Source organism: Chiloscyllium punctatum, chromosome 10 (genome assembly GCF_047496795.1).
Source record: "Chiloscyllium punctatum isolate Juve2018m chromosome 10, sChiPun1.3, whole genome shotgun sequence".
Lineage (NCBI taxonomy): Eukaryota > Metazoa > Chordata > Chondrichthyes > Orectolobiformes > Hemiscylliidae > Chiloscyllium > Chiloscyllium punctatum.
In genome coordinates, this window is record NC_092748.1 from 25,075,362 (window position 1) to 25,098,331 (window position 22,970).

The 22,970-nt window shown below is 43.8% G+C and overlaps 1 protein-coding gene across 1 annotated transcript; it reads left to right on the forward strand.

Annotated features, from left to right (window-relative positions):
• The first annotated feature begins 803 nt into the window (after positions 1-803).
• Positions 804-21,468, forward strand: LOC140481775 (NAD(P)(+)--arginine ADP-ribosyltransferase 1-like). The gene is made up of 3 exons (XM_072578308.1): positions 804-1,000; positions 14,133-14,224; positions 20,493-21,468. Exons 2-3 carry the CDS (start codon positions 14,182-14,184, stop codon positions 21,419-21,421), a joined length of 972 nt encoding a protein of 323 aa, XP_072434409.1. The 5' UTR covers positions 804-1,000; positions 14,133-14,181; the 3' UTR covers positions 21,422-21,468.
• Positions 21,469-22,970: the final 1,502 nt, after the last annotated feature.

Below are 22,970 nucleotides of genomic sequence, written 5' to 3' on the forward strand. Positions count from 1 at the left end.
TTCTTTCTAAGAGCTCTTCCATTAGTTATTTTATAATGGACTCTAACCGTTGTCCCATATATATATTTTATATATATCTTATATATATATATATATATATATCTTCCTTGAATTCAGTACTATCTCTACTTTCCTTTGTTTGCCACCATTGTGTCACAACTTCACTTTTAACCTGCCTTTGTGCATCTGTGGTCCTCATTTACTTTCATAATGAGAGAAAATTTAATCCATAGGTAACCAAAACTGAGACAACCCCTTTTCATTCAGGGGGCGTGGGCATTACTGTATTGCCTGTCCCTAGTTGCCCATGAAATGGTGGTGAGCTGCCTTTCTGAACCCGTTGCAGTCCACAAGGCTCTTCGGGAGGGAATACCAGGATTTTGATGCAGTGACAGTGAAGGAATGGCAATATATTTTCAGGTCAGGATGTGCAGTAACTTGGAGGGGGCCTTACAGGTTGTGATGTGAGGAGAATGGAAATAAATGTCTGCACAATAGGTACTCGGAATCCTTTCCAACACCAAAAGAAAAAGAAAAATCAAATTTATCCTCAGTTAATTACCTCATGATGTTCTTAAATACTTGAAAATATTTGTGACAAATAGTCAGGGCTGTAATGTAGTCTAAAATCCTGAATCAGGAGCCAGGTTTCTGTCTCACAAGCAGTGTCTCCCACTTGATCTGTCCTACCCTTCAACTTGATTTAAGTTTGACAGATCTTAGTAAGCTCTGACAGATTCCTCCCGGCAGATGGGTGTAAAATTTGTTTACATGTTTTACTCATAGCTTTTGGCATCCCACAGCTGAGGCCAGCGAATTGAGAGCAGGAGAAAGAACGAAGCTGCAACATCTGATCTCAGTGGACTGAAGTTACGATGGGCTGTTGTTGAAGGGAACCCACAGAAGCATTGAAATTTAACCAGTGATAGGCTACTGGATTCAAAGAAAGCATTAGACAAAAGATGGTCAAGCAGTGGCTCTCTAAGGAGCAAAGGAAGTAGTAAGTTTAACAAATGCATCCACAAATGAACGCTCAGTGTGGCTCATAAACCTTTCTGTTTTTAAAACATATTGTATGCATTGTGCTATGTTTGTATGTGTGTGTGTATATTCTGTGCTGTCAATTGGTGTGCGCTTTGTACTCCATTGAGTGCACATGTGCATCAGTGCTCTATGTCTCTAGGTATTAGAGCCCATACCTTTTTTCTGTGCGAGGGTTCATGGCTCATCCCTGTGTGGGTTTGTGAGCCCTGTTTCAATTATACTGTGACCTGTGTCTCTGTGTGAGATTTATATTTTTCCTGTTTGTGTGTGAGATTTTCTTTTATGTGAGTTAATTTCTGTGTGTCTTTGTATGTATGCGTGTGTAGTTTTATCTGAGTCTATGTGTATTTGTGTATGCTAATGCTTGTGTGTGGTGGCATCATGGCTCAGTGGTCAGCACTGCTGCCTCACAACACCAGGGACCTGAGTTTGATTCCAGCCTCAGGCGACTGTCTGTGTGAAGTTTGCACTTTTTCCCATGCATATGTGGGTGTCCTCTCAGTGCACTAGTTTCCTCCCACAGTCCAAAGATGTGCAGGTTAATTAATTTGGCCATGCTAAATTGCCCGTAGTGTTCAGGGCTGTGTAAGTTAGGTGCATTAGTCAGGGATAAATATAGGGGAATGGGTCAGGGTGGGTTATTCTTTGGAGGGTCAGTGTGGACTTGTTGGGCTGAAGGGCCTGTTTTCACACTGTAGGGATTTTATGATTTGTGTCTATGAGTGTGTGTTGTATTTCTGCATGTGTGTTTGTATTGCGTATGTGTATATGTATGTCTATGCACGTGTATATTTGTGTGACTGCATCCGCCGGGGATGCCAGCACCGATATTAGCATTAACATAAAACAAAGAACTGTAGATGCTGGACATCTGAAACATAAACAGAAAATGGTGGAGAAACTCAGCATGTCTGGCAGCTTCTACGGAGACAAAGCAGAGTCAAAGATACCAGTATACCCTTCTTCTGAAGATTGCCACATTGCGATGTACGTAGATGTGTCTTTGTGGAAAGGATAAATGAAGGATGTTAAATTAGAAACCAGGTGGAGGCTGAGGTGGGCTTGAAAATAAGGGATTGAAAGTAAACAAAAAGAAAATGTAGAATAATCAGAAATCGCACTTCAGTTGCTGCAGGTAAAGCCACACTGACATTTGTCAAGTAATAAAACTGGGAAAAAGAGAGGAAAACAATGTACGAGTGAAACATTCAAGCATGAAGGTCAGATTAGGGTATGTAGCTCCAACTCCTCCCACAGTCCAATGTGCAGGTTAGATGCATTGGCCATGCTAAATTGCCCGTAGTGTTAGGTGAAGGGGTAAATGTAGGGGAATGGGTCTGGGTGGGTTGCGCTTCGGCGGGTCGGTGTGGACTTGTTGGGCCGAAGGGCCTGTAAGTAATCTAATCTCTAATCTCAAACATTCTTTAATAAACATCATGGGAAACGAGAAACAAATTGGATGGATTGCAGGTGGAAATTCAAATTGGAGAGTGTGACATGGCAGCAAGGTGATTATGACTGGGATCTCTATCTCACATTATGATGTTTACATAGGCTGAGAGTGTGGATGATGGGAGCAGGGAGGTGACAAGCCTTTTGCAATTAAGAATGAAATTGCTTCAATAGAAAAACAGGGGAGCAGACAGCCTCAAAAATATTAGTAGAATTAAGAAATAGCAAAGAATTTTTTGAGATGGCAGATTATTAATGCAAAAGGTCAACCAACAAAGGTAGAATGGTTTCCATTTGATTTTTACTTCCATATAACGTAAATGAGAGATTAAAACCTCAGATTGGGAGTGGGCATTTGAGTCTGTTTGTGATTATTTATTGGAGCGGTGACAAGGACCAGACTGAATCAAATATTGTAACAAGTGTTAGTCAAAGCAGTCATACCATATGAACATTTACATAATAATGTTCATCAAATGACAGCAGTTGAAAAGGCAACAAGGTTCCACATGGTAGGCTGCTCTGGAAGTTCAGATCGCTTGGAATCCAGGGGGAGCTGGCAAATTGGATACAGAATTGGCTTGATGGTAGGAAGCAGAGGGTAATAGTGGAAGGATGCTTGTCGGACTGGAGGCCTAGGATGAATGGACTGCCTCATGGGTAAGTGCTGGGCCCCTTGTTGTTTGTTATCTGTATCAATGATTTGGATGAGAACGTACAAGGCATGATTAGTCAGTTTGCTGATGACACTAAAATAGGTGGTATCATGGATAGTGAGGTAGGTTATCAGAAATTGCAGCAGGACCTTGATCAGCTGGGGAAGTGGGCCAAGAAATGGCAAATGGAGTTTAATACAGATGAAAGTGTGAGGTGTTGCATTTTGAAAGTCAAATCAAGGTAGGAGTTTCATGGTGAACGGTAGGGCCTTAAGGAGTATCGGGATCTTGGAGTTCAGGTTCACAGTTCTCTGAAAGTGGAGTCGCAGGCTGACAGGACAGTGAAGAAGGCTTTTAGCACACTGGCCTTCATTAGTCAGGGCATTGAGTTGGGAAGTTATGTTGCAGTTATACAGGACATTGATGAGACTGCACTTGAAGTATTATGTTCAATTTTGGTCACATTGTTGTAGGAAGGATGTTATTAAACTAGAAAGAGTGCAGAAGAAATTTACAAGGATGTTGTCAAGACTCAGTGGTTTGAGTAATAAGGAGAGGTTTGACAGGCTGGGACTTTTTCCTTATAGCATACGGAGACTGAAGAGGGATGTCATAGAGTTTTTATGAGATCATGAGAGGCATGGATAAGGTGAATGCACTCAGTCTTTTTACCTGGGTTGGGGAATTGTGCATCAGAGGGCATCAGTTTAAGGTTAGAAGAGAAAGAATAAAAGGGAACCTGATGGACAGCTTTTTTACACGGGGGTGGTACACATATGGAATGAGCTGCCAGTGGAAGTGGTTGAGGCAGGTACATTAACAGTATTTCAAAGACATTTGGATACATGGATAAGAAAGGATTAGAAGGATATGGCCTAAGTGCAGGGAAATGGGATTAGCGTGGATGGATATTTTGGTCACCATGGACCAGTTCTCTGTGCTGTAGGACTCTATGACCCAAACTTTGGAAGCAAATGCTCAGCCTAAGTTTTCGCTGCAGTGGTGGAAGCTCATTGGTAGTGTTTGCCACTCATGGAAGCCAGCTGGGTGAATTGCTCACATTGATGCTCAGGCATTCATCAAAGCCATAAAATAAAGATTGAAAACAAAATCACCCCAGACACCCCATCACTACCCATGTTCCATCCTTTAAAGCTCCCTACTTCGACATTTCACACTCTGGACACCATTTGTCCTTACTTCCTCCCTGTCAACTGGCCCAGTATCCAATAGGGACAGACCCCTCTGCAAACATGCTGAGGTTAAAGAAAATATTTAGAGCGTTTTTAAAAAAACCCGATGACAAAAAAAAAGTTCAGTACGGTTTACTACATGTAATCTTGTACATTAAAAAAAGTGTTGTAATACTTATGAATAAGAATAAGAGTACTCATGTGAATGTACAATATTGGGGCAAAGCTAACAAAGACAATCTGAGGTAGGGGCTGGGGCTTACAGATTGGGGGTAAATACTCTTCTGTCATGTGGGAATCTTTTAAAGGTCAGTTGATTAGAGTTCAGGACCAGCATGTTCTTGTGAAAGTGAAGGATAAGGATGGAAAGATTTGGAACTTTAGATAACAAGAGCTTTCTAAACCAAAAAGCTTTTGCCTCTGCCCTATTTACCTGTTCTGCCACCTTCAGGGATTTGTGGACCAGCACCTCAAGATCTCTGGTCCCCTGAGCTATCTGATGTCCTGCCATTCATTGAGTACTCCCTTGTCTCCCTTTTTCCAAAGTACATCAGCTCACATTTATCAGGGCTAAATTCCATCTGCCTGTCTGATGGAATCCATTAATATTCTCCTGTAATGTAACACCTTCTCTTCACTGTCAAACACCTGGCAAATCTTTGTATCATCTGTGAACTTAGCATCCACCCAGACCCCGCCCCACAATGTCATCTACATCATTTATGACTATCATGAACTGTAAGAGACCCAGAACTTATCCCTGTGGACACCACTGCACACTGGCCTCCAGTCACATAAGCAGCCTTCACCACCACTCTCTGTCTCTTACCACCAGGCCAATTTTGGATCTAAGTTGTCAAGCTACTTGGGTCTTATGAGCTTTTATCTTCTTTATCAGTCTCCCATTTGGGATCTTGTAAAAAGCCTTGCTGAAATCCATATAAACTACATCAACTGCACTACCCTCATCCAAATATTTGGCCACCTCCTCAAAACATTCTACCAGATTTGTTTGGCATGACCACCTTCTGACAGTGCAAGTGTCAGATACTTGAAAAACCAACACTCAAATGTTTACAGTGATGCCCAAAAGACTGATAATAGGATATTATCTTGGAAAATAAGGAAATTGTGGGGGTGTGAGACAATTGCTTGAGGAAGAAAGGGGGAATGAATCCAAATCAGGGAATTTGCCAAAATTAACCTAAGTTAAATAACAGTAAGAAAATCAAATGCCTAAGGAATGGAATACCACTGCCTGTCAAGTAAGCTGCAGTGGGTCCTCTCTTGACAGAGGTCAGCTAAACTTAGAAAGCTGATTGACAATAGCAAGTGGGTGTTTAAGTTTTAGCACATGGCAAATAGCGTCACAAGTTAACTTTGGGAGATTGGCTGCTGTTACAGCTCATCAACGTTGTCAGTACTTTTTCTCCTGTTCTCAGCTGCATGGCTAATAGTTGCAGTTGGCACACTCTCTGCATCAGCTCCTAAAAGCACTGTTATTCCACAACTCTCTTTCCACAACTATTTGCTGGAAGCAGATAGTAGGAGATGGCCAAGTTCCACCCTGTATATTAAACATGCACAAAACAAGGGTTAAACACTTTCGATATGGATTTGCAGCTCATTCCAGCACCAAATACCCAATTTCCATCTTAGGGATGAGGTATTTCCTAGCTTAGGTGTGCTTCGAGCCCCAAACATGTAATTCTCTTTTTGAACTGGTGGGACAAGGAGTGCAGGAAAGCCCATTGTGGATCAAATAGGGGATGCCGCATGTAGGTTGGTCAAGAAGCCTTTCATCCCAGTTGTGGTTTTGACTGTCAGGCCTGTTAACCTCAGCACTCACTCCTCTCACAACTCTCCATGCCCTATCCTTGCCAATCCTACCAACCCACTTATCCTCAATGACTTGCTCCATTAATCCCCATAGTCACACACTGTGCCTTTGTCAAATCTCGCCAAGCTATGCCCCACGCCCCCACCATTCTTCCCCTGTCATCACTTAATGCCAACTCATCCTGTGTAGATCCCAGGAGCCGTGGTGGTGGGGATGGATTGGACATTGATGCATGGCATGGAAATTGTGCATCACGCTATCCTCAAATCCACGAATGGAGGACAGTATAAAATCCAGCCCAAGGATTTGAAGTCCAGGAAACAAAGGAGTTTGTTTTATTGTTTGATGTCATACCCCACAACAAGATATTAAGATTGTTTACAGCCCCAGGTGGTGCTGTTGTAATGCAAAAGAAAGGTGTTGTACCTTTGATATGAACATTTCACAGAGTGAAGTTACTTCATGTTGCACTGTGTATAACATAACTGAAAATACTCCATTCCAATGTCACCTTTGTGAGTCAGTGTTGTTGCCAGTGCTGTCTCTCTCTCTCTCTCTCTCTCTCTCACTCTCTCTCTCTCTCACTCTCTCTCTGTCTCTCTCTGAGTTTTCCTGGGCGGCCTTGGTTGAAATATGAAACTGGGCGTAGTTTGCAGATGAGCTATTTGACCATGAATGGTGTCAGTTGGGGGCTGGGTTACAGGGCATGGGTAGCCCACATCTGGAGTACAGTGTATTGTGCTGGTCTCTGTATTTACAGAAGGATGCTAATGCATTGGAAGCAGTTCTGGGAAGGTTTAGAAAATAGAATAGTACAGCACAGAACAGGCCCTTCAGCCCACGATGTTGTGCCGACCACTGATCCTCATGTATGCACCCTCAAATTTCTGTGACCATGTGCATGTCCAGCAGTCTCTTAAATGTCCCCAATGACCTTGCTTCCACAACTGCTGCTGGCAACGCATTCCATGCTCTCACTACTCTCTGTGTAAAGAACCCGCCTCTGACATCCCCTCTATACTTTCCTCCAGCCAGCTTAAAACTATGACCCCTTGTGTTAGCCATTTCTGCCCTGGGAAATAGTCTCTGGCTATCGACTCTATCAATGCCTCTCATTATCTTGTATACCTCAATTAGGTCCCCTCTCCTCCTCCTTTTCTCCAATGAAAAAAGTCCGAGCTCAGTCAACCTCGCTTCATAAGATAAGCCCTCCAGACCAGGCAGCATCCAAAGCATCCACATCTTTCCTATAATAGGGCGACCAGAACTGGATACAATATTCCAAGTGCGGTCTTACCAAAATTTTATAGAGCTGCAACAAGATCTCACGACTCTTAAACTCTATCCCCCTGTTAGTGAAAGCCAAAACACCATATGCTTTCTTAACAACCCTGTCCACTTGGGTGGCAATTTTAAGGGATCTATGTACCTGTACACCAAGATCCCTCTGTTCCTCCACACTGCCAAGAATCCTATCCTTAATCCTGTACTCAGCTTTCAAATTCGACCTTCCAAAATGCATCACCCCGCATTTATCCAGGTTGAACTCCATCTGCTACCTCTCAGCCCATCTCTGCATCCTGTCAATGTCCTGCTGCAGCCTGCAACAGCCCTTTATACTGTCAACGACACCTCCAACCTTTGTGTCATCTGCAAACTTGCTGACCCATCCTTCAATCCCCTCATCCAAGTCATTAATAAAAATTACAAATAGTAGAGGCCCAAGGACAGAGCCCTGTGGAACACCACTCATCACTGACTTCCAGGCAGAATAGTTTCCTTCTACTACCACTCACTGTCTTCTGTTGGCCAGCCAATTCTGTATCCAGACAGCTATGTTCCCCTGAATCCCATTCCTCTTGACTTTCTGAATAAGCCTACCATGGGGAACCTTATCAAATGCCTTGCTGAAGTCCATATACACCACTTCCACAGCTCGACCCTCATCAACTTTTCTAGTCACATCCTCAAAGAACTCGATAAGTTTGTGAGGCATGACCTGCCCCTCACAAAGCCGTGTTGACTGCATTTAATCAAGCCATGCTCTTCCAGATGGTCATAAATCCTATCCCTCAGAATCCTTTCTAACACCTTGCAGACGACAGACGTGAGACGGACAGGTCCGTAATTGCCGGGGATTTCCCTATTTCCTTTCTTGAAGAGAGCAATTACATTTGCCTCTCTCCAGTCCTCAGGTATGACTCCAGTGGAGAGCGAGGATGAAAAGATCTTCGCAAGTGGCGAAGCAATTGCATTTCTCGTTTCCCAAAGCAGCCGAGGACAAATCTGGTCCTGGGCCTGGCAACTTGTCAATCTTAATGTTTGACAAAATTTTCAGCACATCAGCTTCCTCTATCTCTATCCATTCCAGCATGCACACCTGCTCTTCAAAGGTTTCATTCACTACAAAGTTCATTTCTTTCGTAAAGACAGAAGCAAAAAACTCATTTAGGGCTTCCCCTACCTCCTCAGACTCCACACACAAATTCCCTATGCTATCCCTGATCGGCCCTACTCTTTCTTTGACCATTCTCTTATTCCTCACATAAGTGTAAAATGCCTTTGTGTTCTCCCTAATCCATTCTGCCAAGCCTTTCTCGTGCCCCCTCCTCGCTCTCCTCAGACCATTTTTGAGCTCCTTCCTCACCTGCCTGTAATCCTCTGTAATCAAGCTGAGCTTGACCTTGGCTTTCTCAACCTTATGTAAGCTACCTTCTTCCTTTTGACAAGAAGCTCCACCGCTCTCGTCATCCAAGGTTCCTTTATCTTACCACTTCTTGCCTGTCTCAGAGGGACATATTTATTCATCACTTGCAACAACTGTTCCTTAAACAGTCTCCACATGTCTATAGTGCCTTTACCATGGAACAATTGCTCCCAATCCATGCTTCCTAACTCATGTCTAATTGCATCATAGTTTCCTCTTCCCCAATTAAATATCCTCCCATTTTGCCTAATCCTCTCCTTCTCCATAGTTATGTAGAATGTGAGGCAGTTGTGGTCACTATCACCAAAATGCTCTCCCACCACAAGATCTGATACCTGCGCTGGCTTGTTTCCGAGCACCAAGTCTAGAATGGCCTCTCCCCTCGTCGGCCTGTCAATGTACTGAGTTAGGAAACCCTCCTGAACACACCTTACAAAAACAGCTCCTATTCAAATCTTCTGCTCGAAGGAGGTTCCAATCAATATTGGGAAAGTTAAAGTCACCCATTACAACAACCCTACTACGTCCACAATTTTCCAAAATCTGCCAACCTATGCTTTCTTCCATCTCCCTGCTGCTTTTGGGGGGCCTGTAGTAAACCCCTAAAGAGGTGACTGCTCCCTTGCTGTTCCTAATTTCCACCCATACTGACTCAGTAGGCAGACCTTCCTCGACAATAGAAGTTTCTGTAGCTGTGAAACCCTCTCTGATTAGTAGTGCTACATCCCCTCCTCTTTCCCCCCCCCCCCCCCCATTCTTTTTAAATGCTCTGTGAAGAAGGCATATGGTGTACTGGGCTTTATTGGTAGAGGAATTGAGTTCCGGAGTCCTGAGGTCATGTTGCAGTTGTATAAGACTCTGGTGCGGCCTCATCTGGAGTGTTGTGTGCAGTTTTGGTCGCCATACTATAGGAAGGATGTGGAGGCATTGGAACGAGTGCAGAGGAGGTTTACCAGGATGTTGCCTGGTATGGTAGGAAGATCGTATGAGGAAAGGCTGAGGCACTTGGGACTTTTCTCATTGGAGAAAAGAAGGTTTCGGGGAGATTTGATAGAGGTGTACAAGATGATTAGGGGTTTAGATAGGGTTGACAGTGAGAACCTTTTTCCGCTAATGAAGTCAGCTGTTACTAGGGGACACAGCTTTAAATTAAGGGGTGGCAGGTATAGGACAGATGTTAGGGGTAGATTTTTTACTCAGCGGGTTGTGAGTTCATGGAATGCCCTGCCAGTAGCAGTGGTGGACTCTCCCTCTTTATGGTCATTTAAGCGGGCATTGGACAAGCATATGGAGGTTATTGGGCTAGTGTAGGTTAGGTAGGCTTCGGTCGGCGCAACATCGAGGGCCGAAGGGCCTGTACTGCGCTGTATTTTGCTATGTTCTATGTTCTAACCCTGGAACATCCAGCAACCAATCCTGCCCCTGAGAAACCCATGTCTCTGTTATGGCCACAACATCATTGCACCAGGTACTGATCCATCACTTAAATTCCTGATACTCCTTGCGTTAAAGCAAACACACTTTAACTTATCCCTTGGTTCCTTCCCAGGAAAATCCTTCCCACTAGCTGGTCTACCTCTTGCTTTGCCTCATCTGCATCAACTCTCACCTCTGGTATACAGCTCAGGTTCCCACTCCCCCCTTCCATACTAGTTTAAACTCTCTCGAACTACTCGAGCAAACCTTCCACCCAGGACATTGGTTCCCTTCCAGTTCAGATGCAACAGGTCCCACCTTCCCCAGAAGGCATCCCAATTATCTACTAGACTAATATCTGAAAGGAATGGATTGCATTATGAGGAAAGGCGAGACAGGCCAGGGCTGTATCCTCTGGAGTTTAGAAGTGTCAGAGGTGACTTATATGACACGTAAAAGATCCTGGGGGATCTTAACCGAATGGATGTGAAAAGGACGATGGATGAAGACTCGCCATCTGAGGTAGTTTGGGCTGAGGTTAGGAATAGGAAAGGTGAGATCACCCTGTTAGGAGTTTTCTACAGGCCTCCTAATAGTCCGAGAGACGGAGAAGAAAGGATTGCGAGGATGATTCAGGAGAAGAGTGAAAGTAATAGGGTGGTTGTTATGGGGGACTTTAACTTTCCTGATATTGACTGGGAAAGCTATAGCTCGAGTTCGTTAGATGGGTCGGTGTTTGTCCAATGTGTGCAGGAGGGTTTCCTGACACAATATGTAGACAGGCCAACAAGAGGTGAGGCCATACTGGATTTGGTTCTGGGTAACGAACCAGACCAGGTGTTAGAATTGGAGGTAGGTGAGCACTTCGGGGACAGTGACCACAATTCGGTGACTTTTACTCTAGTGATGGAGAGGGATAAGTGTGCATTGCAGGGCAAGAGTTATAGCTGGGGGCAGGGAAATTATGATGTGGTGAGGCACGACTTAGGATGCGTGGCTTGGAAAAGTAGGCTTCAAGGCAAGGGCGTAATTGATATGTGGAGCTTGTTCAAGGAGCAACTATTGAGTGTCCTTGATAAGTATGTACCTGTCAGGCAGGGAGGAAAGGGTCGTGTGAGGGAGCTGTGGTTTAATAAGGAATTGGAATCCCTTGTTAAAGGGAAGAGGGCGGCCTATGTAAAGATGAGGCGTGAAGGTTCAATTGGGGCGATTGAGAGTTATAAGGTAGCCAGGAAGGATCTGAAGAGAGAGCTAAGAGCAGCAAGGAGGGGACATGAAAAGTCCTTAGTTGGTAGGATTAGGGAAAACCCAAAGGCTTTCTATAGGTATGTCAGGAATAAAAGAATGACTAGGGTAGGAATAGGTCCAGTCAAGGATAGTAGTGGGAAGTTGCGTGTGGAGGCTGAAGAGATTGGGGAGACACTGAATGAATATTTTTCGTCAGTATTCACTCAGGAACAGGACATTGTTGCCGATGTGAATACTGAGTCACAAGTAATTAGAATGGACGGCTTTGAGGTATGTAGGGAAGAGGTGTTGGAAATTCTGGAAAGGGTGAAATGGGCCTGATGGCATTTATCCTAGAATTCTCTGGGAAGCAAGGGAGGAGATTGCAGAGCCATTGGTCTTGATTTTTATGTCCTCGTTGTCTACAGGAATAGTGCCAGAAGACTGGAGGATAGCAAATGTGGTTCCCTTGTTCAAGAAGGGGAGTAGGGATAACCCTAGTAACTATAGGCCGGTGAGTCTCACTTCTGTTGTGGGCAAAGTCTTAGAGAGATTTGTAAGGGATAGGATTTATGAACATCTGGATAGGAATAATGTGATCAAGGATAGTCAGCATGGTTTTGTGAAGGGCAGATCGTGCCTCACAAACCTTATTGAATTCTTTGAGAAAGTGACTAAGGAGGTGGATGAGGGTAAAGCGGTAGATGTGGTGTATATGGATTTTAGTAAGGCATTTGATAAGGTTCCCCATGGTAGGCTACTGCAAAAAATACGGAGGTATGGCATTGAGGGTGAGTTGGAGGTTTGGATTAGGAATTGGCTGGCTGGAAGAAGGCAGAGGGTAGTAGTTGAAGGTAAAGGTTCATCTTGGAGCGCAGTTACTAGCAGTGTTCCGCAAGGATCTGTTTTGGGACCATTGCTGTTTGTCATTTTTATAAATGACCTAGAGGAGGGGCTAGAAGATTGGGTGAGCAAGTTTGTGGATGATACGAAAGTCGGTGGAGTTGTTGACAGTGAGGAAGGATGTGGCAGGTTATAGTGGGATATAGATAAGCTGCAGAGCTGGGCAGAAAGGTGGCAAATGGAGTTCAATGTAGGTAAGTGTGAAGTGATTCACTTTGGTATGAGTAACAAGAAGATGGGGTACTGGGCTAATGGTCGAATACTTGGTAGTGTGGATGAGCAGAGGGATCTTGGTGTCCATATACACAGATCTCTGAAAGTTGCCACCCAGGTAAATAGTGCAGTGAAGAAGGCATATGGCGTACTGACTTTTATTGGTAGAGGAATTGAGTTCCGGAGTTCTGAGGTCATGTTGCAGTTGTATAAGATTCTGGTGCGGCCGCATCTGGAGTATTGTGTGTAGTTTTGGTCGCCATACTATAGGAAGGATGTGGAGGCACTGGAACGGGTGCAGAGGAGATTTACCAGGATGTTGCTTGGTATGGTAGGAAGATCGTATGAGGAAAGGCTGAGGCACTTGGGGCTGTTTTCATTGGAGAAAAGAAGGTTTAGGGGTGACTTGATAGAGGTGTACAAGATGATTAGGGGTTTAGATAGGGTTGACCATGGGAACCTTTTTCCACGTATGGAGTCAGCTTTTACGAGGGGACATAGCTTTAAATTAAGGGGTGGGAAGTATAGGACAGATGTTAGGGGTAGATTCTTTACTCAGCGAGTCGTGAGTTCATGGAATGCCCTGCCAGTGGACTCTCCCTCTTTATGGGCATTTAAATGGGCATTGGATAGGCATATGGAGGATAGTGGGCTAGTGTAGGTTAGGTGGGCTTGGATCGGCGCAACATCGAGGGCCAAAGGGCCTGTACTGTGCTGTATTTTTCTATGTTCTATGTTCTATATGTTTCCTTTTATGGGAGAATCTAGAACTAAGGGTCACAGTTTAAAATTAAAAATCTTAAAGGCACACCTTTAAGACAGAGAAGAGGAAACATGTTTTCTCTCAAAGATCACGTATCTTTGGAAGTCCTTTTTTTAACAGGCATTGGATGCCAGATCTATAAATATTTTTAAGGTATACATAGCTAGATTCTTGGTAATCAAGGGGATGAAAGGCTATTGGTATTATACAGGAATGAGGAGCCGAGGTTAAAAATCAGCTCCGTTATGATCTTATTGAAAGGCAGAACACACTAGAAAGGTTGAGTGCCTTCTCTTGTTTGTTGTGTGTGTGCTACAGCAGTGCAAACCAGTCTTCATTTTCATTGATCTGTTACAGAGTGGCATCAATGAGCTGCAGTTAGGACTAGAAAACCAAACATGGGTTAGTTGTAGGATCCAGTCCCATTCCTGGTTCAATCAACTAACTCAATGGTAGCTGATGAAGGATTTTGGTCTCTTTGACAATGTAAGAGGCAATGGGAAAATTCTCCTCTTCTTTCTCAGCAGGAGGTGGCCATGTTCACGTTGATGTTGCAGTCTCTAAAATGGTGATTTCTTACTTTCACTCATGCCCTTGGAATAGTGGGATATAGGTGAACCCCACCAATCATCACAGATGAATGTGATCAGGATCTAAGGAAAAACCTAGTTTTTTAATACGTTTAATACTCACAGTTAATCACCTAATTCTATTACAGACATCCACAGAATGCGTCTGCTGATGTAATTCATGAAATAATTGAATCAATGACAATGAGGATTCTGGATTTTGTTCTGATTTTTATCCTGAGTAAGTATACAAAAAGCAATTTCATTAAACTATCCAGATTCAACTTCAGAAAATAATTGGTTTCCCTGCTTTCCCTGTCTGGTAACTGCTCGATCACCTCAGTAATTGTAATTTCTCTTCCTGACTTGGTTAATGTTCTGATACGATCAGTTACTTTGCCCTCCTTGAAGTTAACAGACTGATGCCACATTTACTGGTTTGGTGAGTCAAGGGGCAATTTCCATTTGAAAATGCCCACTTCCAGAAAGAGAATACGCAAATCTTAGCAGGACTTACACACTTAATGGTAAAGTCCTGGAACGTTATTGAACAAAGAGACCTTGGAGTGCAGGTTCATAGCTCCTTGAAAGTAGAGTAGATAGGATAGTGAAGAAGGCGTTTGGTATGCTTTCCTTTTTTGGCCAGAGCACCTCAGGAGTCACAAGGTCATGTTGCAGCTGTACAGGACCCTTTTGGAATATTGCGTGCAATTCTGGTCTCCTTCCTATTGGAAAGATGTTGTGAAACTTGAAAGGGTTCAAAAAAGATTTAGAAGGATGTTGCCAGGGTTGGAAGGGTTATAGGGAGAGGCTGAACAGGCTGGGGCTGTTTTCCCTGGAGTTTTGGAGGCTGAGGGGTGACCTTATAGAGGTTTACAAAATTATGAGGGGCATGATTTTACCTGGGGTGGGGAGTCCAGTACGAGAGACCATAGGTTTAGGGTGAGAGGGGAGAGATATAAAAGGGACCTAAAGGGCAACTTTTTCATGCAGAGGGTGGTACAAGAATGGAATGGGATGGCGGCTAGTACAGCATTTAAAGGGCATATGAATAGGAAGGGTTGAGAGGGATATGGGCCAAGTGCTGGCAAATGGGACTAGATTAGGTTAGGATATCTGGTCGGCATGGACAAGTTGGACTGAAGGGTCTGTTTCCGTGCTGTACATCTCGATGACTCTATGACTCTTAATGCATAACCTTAACTTTATAATTTCCCACACTGGATTCCATTTGTCAATTTTTTCCCTAATCTCCGAGCCTGAGTAAGCCCTTCTGCAGCCTCCCCACTTCCTCAACACTCCCTGTCCTTCCACCTATCTTTGTGTCATCTGAAAACTTAGTGACAATGCCTTCAGGTCCTTGGTCTGAATCATTTATGTATACCATGTAAAGTTGCGGTCCCAACACAGACCCTGCAGAACTCCACCCGTTACTAGCTGCCATTCTGAAAAAGATCCCTTTATCCCTACTTTCTGCCTTTTGCCAGTCAGCCAATCCTTTGACGTATGTGTAACACCAGGGACTCTTATATATGAGCTTCCTGTGTGGAAGCTCATGGAAATCCAAATTGAAAGTTTTCTGCAAATCCAAATCGATCATGTTCATTAGCAGTCTTTTGTCTAACTTGCCTGTTACTTCCTCAAAGGATTCTAACAGAATTTTTAGGCACAACCTTTCCTTGACAAAGCCTTGCTGACTCCATCTTAGTTTACCATGTACTGCCAAGTACTCCGCAATCTCATCTTTAATAATGGTGTCTAAAAGCTGACCAATGACCAAGGTCAGGCTAACTGTCCCATGGTTTCCTAACCTCTGCTTTCCTCCCTTCTAAAGCTGAGTGTTAAATTAGGCATCTTCCAGTCCTCTGGGAGGATCCCTGATTCCAGTGATTCCTGAATGAGCACCACCAATGCCTTCACAATCTCCTCAGCGATTTATTTCAGTAATCAATTTCCTTTAGGGTATTACGGTGACTCCGTGGTTAGCACTACTGCCTCACAGCATCAGGCACCCAGGTTTGATTCCACCCTCAAGCAACTATGTGGAGTTTGCACATTCTCCCCGTGTCTGCATGGCTTTCTGCCAGGTGCTCTGGTTTCCTCTCACTGTCCAAAGACGTGCAATTTAGCTCGATTTGCCATGCTAAATTATCCATAGTGTTCAGGAATGTATTGGTTAGGTGTATGAGTCATGAGAAATGTAGGTTTACAGGGATAGGGTAAGGGAATGGTACTGGGTGAGATGCTCTTTGGTGGATTAGTGTGGACTTGTTGAGCCAAATGGCCTGTTTCCTCATTGTAGTAATTCTAAGATGTAGTCTATCTGGTTTACAAAGTTAAAAATCACAACACCAGGTTATAGTCCAACAGGTTTAATTGGAAGCACACTAGCTTTCAGAGCAACGCTCCTCGATGAAGGAACTCCGAAAGCTAGTGTGCTTCCAATGAAACCTGTTGGACTATAACCTGGTGTTGTGTGATTTTTAACTTTGTACACCCTTGTCCAACACTGACATCTCCAAATCAACCATCTGGTTTGGGTGAATTATCCATTTTCAGAACCTTCTGCAGCATCTTCTCCTTAATGATGGTCACAACACTCCCCTCTGCTCCCTGACTCTCTTGAAGTTCTAGTAGGCTGTTGGTGTCTTCCACTGTGAAAACTGATGCAAAGTGCCCATTCAATTCCTCTGCCATTTATTTGCTCTGCATTACTACTTCTCCAGCCTCATTTTTCAGCAGTTCAATTTTCACTCTTGCCTCTCTCTTACCTATTACATCTCTAAACAAACGTCATTTTTATTAGCTAGCTTACTGTCATATTTCATCTTCTCCATCCTTATTACTTTTTTAGTTATCCTCTGCTGATTGTTAAAGGCTTCCCACTAATCTTCACCGCTTTTTCTTTTACGTTTGCTTTTCTGCCTTCTCTGACTTCCCTTGTCAGCTGTGAATGTCCTTATTCCTTGGGATGTATTTCTCTTTTGCAACACACACCTGGAGTAAGATAACATGCTAACATTGGATAGTCCCCCCCACCACGAACATATCAAAGTGAATTTTGGACAGACCTGAGCTCTCCACTACTTAGTGAATCAAGATTAAATTTTAACCAATCCTTCCACAGGCTGTAAAGGTGTATTCTATTTGATTTGTTGCAGCACTCTAAGAGGCCATTCAGCCGCTGTCTGTAGAATTAGAATCCCGTCAGTGTGGAAACATGCCCTTTCGGCCCAACAAGCCTACACCGATCTTCTGATGAGTAAACCACCCAGACCCATTGGTAAATATACCTAATATATTTACCCTAACCTACACATCCCTGTACACCATGGGCAATTTAACATGGCTAATTCACCTAATCTGCACACCTTTGGACTATGGGAGGAAACCAGAGCACCTAAAGGAAACCCACACAGGCACAGGGAGAGTGTGCAAATCCACACAGACAGTTGCTTGAAGATGGAATCAAACCCAGGTCCCTGGCGTTGTGAGGCAGCAGTGCTAACCACTGAGCTGCCCTAAACTGGCTCTGCAAAGAAGCATTATGACTTAGTATCATACTTCCGCCTTTTTCCCTGTAACCTTTGCATGTTGTTTCTCTTCAATTAACCATTCAATCTCCTCTTGAAGGCTTCAATTGAATCTGCCTCCACCACATTTGCAGGCAATGCATACAATATATCATGCAAATCATAAAATCCCTACAATGCAGAGAAAGGCCATGTGGCTCATTGTAACACACCGAGCCTCCGAAGAGCATCCCACTTAATCCCTGTAACCACCCCGTTACCGTGGCTCATCCATAGAGCGTGCGCATCCCTGGACACGAAAGGGCAATTTAACTTGGTGAATCCATCTAACCTGCACATCCTCGGACTGTGAGAGGAAACTGGAGCACCCGTTGGAAACCCATGCAGACACGGGGAGAATGTGCAAACTCCACATCATTACCCAAAGCTGGGATAGAACCCAGGTCCCTGGCACTGTGCCACCCCTAAATCAATTTATATTGGTGCTCTCCCATTCTTGTTTGTTTTATGAGCCCAGCCTAGTGGTATTACCCCTAACCGCTTGTCACTAGTTCAGAGACATTACTTCTTGCAGTCCAATAATATTACTCCTTTGTAATTACAAGTCTAGTGACAATATACCTTTGCAGTTACAAGCCCAGTGACATTACACCTTTGCATTTGCTAGTTCAGTGACATTTGCAGTCACTAGCCCAATAGGATGACCTCTTTGCGGTTATCAGCCCAAGTGATATTCACCCTTTGCGGATATTAGTATAGTGATATGACTCATTTGCATTCACTAGTCTAGTCACAGTACTGCTATGCAGATTCTAGTCCAGTGATATTACTCCTTTGTAATTACAAGCTTAGTGACATTACCCCTTTGTACTCACTACTCCAGTGACATTACTCCTTTGCAGTTTCCAGTCAAAGAACAAGAACATAGAACAAAGCTAAGTCCAGCACAGGAACAGGTCCTTCAGCCGTCCAAACCTGTGCTGATCATCATCCCCTAAACTAAAAAAAACCAACCTACTGTCCTTATTCAGTCTCTATCCCTCTATTGCCTCCCTATTCATGTAACCATCCAGGTCCCTCTGTAATGATTAGCAGTGTCTGCTTTCACCATCTCTTCTGGTAATGTGTTTCAGGCTCCTACCACTTTCTGTGTGGAAGGCTTCCCTCCCTTAAATTTTCCCCTTCTCACCTTGAACATGTGCCCTCCTTGTAATTGAAACTTCAACCCTGGGGAAAAACTTCTGACTCTCCACCTTACCTATGCCTCTCATCATTTTGTAGCCCTCTCTTAGGTCTCCTCTCAGTCGCTGTTTTTCCAGTGAAAACAGTCCTAGTCTTCTTCACCTTTCCTCATAGCCAATACCCTCGAGACCAGACAATGTGTGGTGAACCTTCTCTGCACTGTCTCTAAGTCTTCCAGTTGTAGTGTGGCGACTAAAACTGCACACGATACTCCAAGTGCTCCCTAACAAGGGTATTATACAGCTGCAAGAGAGTGAGAACTGCAGATGCTGGAGATCAAAGTGTGGAGCTGGAAAAGCACAGCTGGTCAGGCAGCTTCCCAGGAGCAGGAGAATTGACGTTTTGAGCATAAACTCTTAATCAGGAATGAGACTTGTGGCCCAAAGGGGCTGAGAGATAAATAGGAGGGGATTGGGGCTGGGGAGAAGATAGCCCGGAGATGAAGTAGGGGGTGAAGGTGATAGGCCGGAGTGGAGGGTGGAGCAGATCGGTGGGAAGGAAGATGGACAGATAGGACAGTCCAAAAGGGCGGTGCCGAGTTGAAAGGTTGGATCTGGGATAAGGTGGGGGGAGGGGAATGAGCTTACTTTAATTCCTTGCAGTTATTAGTCCAGTGACATTACTCCTTTGTATTAACGAGTCTCGTCATATTACTCCTTTGCAGTTTCTAGCCCAGTGACATTACTCCTTTGCAAAGTGACATGGCCCTTTTCCAATTACTACTCAAATTATCACTTTGCCTTTACAGTGACATTACTGTTGTACAGTTACTAGCCAAATGACCATAACTCTTTCTAATTACTGTCATTAACTCTATGCATTTACTAATCCAGTGGCATTATGTGCTTGCAGTTATGACAGCAGTATAATTTCCCCTTTGTAGTTGGTAGTTCATTGATATTATCCCTTAGAAATGCATAACCAATTCATTACCCTTTTGCAGTTACTAGTCCTTTGCTATACTCCTGTATAATTATTATCAATTTAACATTACCTCTTTCTAGTTCACCTCACGTACTAGTCTAGTGATAGCACCACTTTGCAGTTATGAGACCAGTGACAAGACCCATATGCAATTATTGGTGAACTGACATTATCTCTTTGCATTTGCTAGTCCAATGACATTTCACTTTTGCACTTACTGCACAGTGACATTACACCTTTGTAGCTCATGGCACAGGAATATTACCCCTTTCTAGTTACTAGCCCAGGGACATTCATTACCCCTTTCCAGTTACTAGCCCAATGACATTTATTATCCATTTCCAATTACCAGTCCAGTGACATTACCTCTTCGCATTATTAGCCCAGTGAAATTTGCCCTTTGCAGTTACTAGTCCAGTGACAATACCCCTTTGCATTTATTAGCCTAGTCACATTACTCCTTTGCAGTTCCTAGTCCCAGTGATGTTATCCCATTGCAGTTAGTACCCAAGTGATATTACTCCTTTACAGTAATTAGCCAAGTGTGATTACTCCTTTGCAGTAACTAACCATTATCTTTTTGCAGTTAGGAGCCCAGTGAGATTACTTCTCCAGCACTGTCTCTTAGTACTGGGCTGTTTGCTGAGAGTCACCAAACTTATAGAAAGAGCAGCTATCATGAGCAAGGGTAGCTTTGAGGTTTACAGGAGATAAGGTCCAATAGGCCAGGCCGTTTGTGTTGAAATTAATTCGAACGTGGTACGATCTATTTGCATCTCATTCTTAAATTGTTGCTTTTTTCTTTTGAAGGGACTGATGCTTTTATCAATCCTTCAACGGAGCCCCTGTGTCAAATTTCAGAAAAAGGAGTCAACATCAAAATGGACATGGCACTACGTTCCGTCGATTACTACTTCTTACAGAGCCTGGAATCGGATAAAATTGCAATAGACTATGCTAAGGTGGAACATAAGAACAATGCAACGTTATACGGGGAGGCCTGGGATACAGCCTATTATGAATGGCAGCTCAGAAAAAAGGAGCTCCAAGTTCCTGCTGGCCTCCTGGAAGAGCATGTCATCGCAATCCTGTGCTACACCCTGGACAGCCCGCCACTCTACAGCTATTTCAACAGGGCTCTTCGAAACTATGGCGCCAGTGATAAAATGTATTCTGAATGTTTCCACTACAAAAGTCTGCACTACCTTCTGTCTGTGGCTCTGAGTACGTTACAGAACAGTTCTTGGGGTCCTGATCCAGGAACACAGGTCTACAGGACAATAAATAGAGAGGTTCTGGTCAGTAAAGGAGCGCATATCCGCTTTGGCCAATTCGCTTCAACATCTCTGAGCATGCTTGAGTCAGTCTCAACATTCACAGACAAGGAATCGAGCAGCAACACACTCTTTAACATCACCACTTCCCTGGGTGTTGCCATCCAAAACTTCTCTTTCTTTCGTAGGGAAGAGGAAGTGCTCATTCCACCGTATGAGGTGTTTAATGTGACCAATGTCACCAATTGGGAAGATGACTTTGGGGTACGAGGTGTTAACATTGTCCTGTCATCGATTGGACGCAAAGAAACAGTGGTGAAACTCGAGTCAGAAGGCCCGGGACATCTTCGTGTGGTGAGGATTCAGGAGCCTGTGTCTCCATTGTGGTTCTCCCTTTTGGCAGTCATCGGGCTCCTGTTGCTTGCCACTTGTATTTTTCTTTTGAAGAAACGGAAATTTATCTAATCTCCTGCTTGATTGGAGTGTCCAAAAATAGAGAAGATGCACTCACACAGCACAATAAAATTAATTCAAAATCTGCTCACTTCTCTTCCATTTGTTTAATTTATGATTCTTCCGTTATCCAAGTGTCACAACAAAGATTATTAAAAATGAACATCCAGATGCATTACTTCATTTGCAGCTAGAAGTAAAAGTGTATACATACACAAAGGTAGGGAAACAGCAATATACATACACAGTTACACAAAGCAACAGACTGAGCCAGAGATACAGTTACCCAAAGCTACATACAGAGCCTGAGATACAGTTACACAAAGCTACAGATTGAGCCAGAGACACTGTTAAACAAAGCTATAGACAGGTCCAGAGGTACAGTTACACAAAGCTACAGATTGAGTCAGAATCACTGCTACACAAAGCTACAGATAGGTCCAGAGATACAGTAACACAAAGCTACAGACAGAGCCAGAGATACAATTACACAAAGCTACAGACAGAGCCAGAGATACAGTTACACAAAGCTATAGACATGTCCAGAGATACAGTTACACAAAGCTACAGACTGAGCGAGAGACACAGTTACACAAAGCTACAGAGAGAGCCAGGGATACAGTTGCACAAAGCTACAGACAGGGCCAGAGACACAGTTACACAAAACTACAGACAAAACTAGAGACACAGTTACACAAAGCTACAGACAGAGCCAGGGATACAGTTTCACAAAGCTACAGGCAGGGACAGAGACACTGTTACACAAAGCTACAAACAGTGTCAGAGATACAGTTACACAAAGCTACAGACAAAGCCAGAGACAGTTACACAAAGCAATAGACAGATCCAGAGATACAGTTACACAAAGCTACAGACAAAGCCAGACACTGTTATACAAAGCTATAGACAGAGCCAGAGATACAGTTACAGAGATACAGTGGCACGATGGCACAGTGGTTAGCACTGCTGCCTCACAGCGCCAGAGACCTGTGTTCAATTCCCGCCTCAAGCGACTGACTGTGTGGAGTTTGCACATTCTCCCCGTGTCTGCGTGGGTTTCCTCCGGGTGCTCCGGTTTCTTCCCACAGTCCAAAGATGTGCAGGTTAGGTGAATTGGCCACGCTAAATTGCCCATAGTGTTAGGTAAGGGGTAGATGTAGGGGAATGGGTCTGGGTGGGTGCGCTTCGGTGGGTTAGTGTGGACTTGTTGGGCTGAAGGGCCTGTTTCCACACTGTAAGTGACCTAAAGTTGTAGACAGAGCCAGAAATACAGTTACCCAAAGCTACAGACAGTGCCAGAGATACAGTTACACAAAGCTACAGATTGAGCCAGAGACACTGTTACACGAAGCTATAGACAGAGCCAGAGATACAGTTACACAAAGCTACAGACAGAGCCAGAGACAACTATCTGCAAAGCTGCAGATTGAGCCAGAGATACAGTTACACAAAGTTATAGACAGGGCCAGAGACACAGTTACAAAAAGCTATAGACAGAGTCAGAGATACAGTTGCACAAAGATACAGACAGAGCCAGAGACACAGTTACACAAAGCTACAG

Coding starts and splice junctions, on each gene's coding strand:
- LOC140481775 (XM_072578308.1), top strand. CDS start 14,182: ATGACAATGAGGATTCTGGATTTTGTTCTGATTTTTATCCTGA. Junction 14,225..20,492: donor TGTTCTGATTTTTATCCTGA/GTAAGTATACAA, acceptor TTTCTTTTGAAG/GGACTGATGCTTTTATCAAT.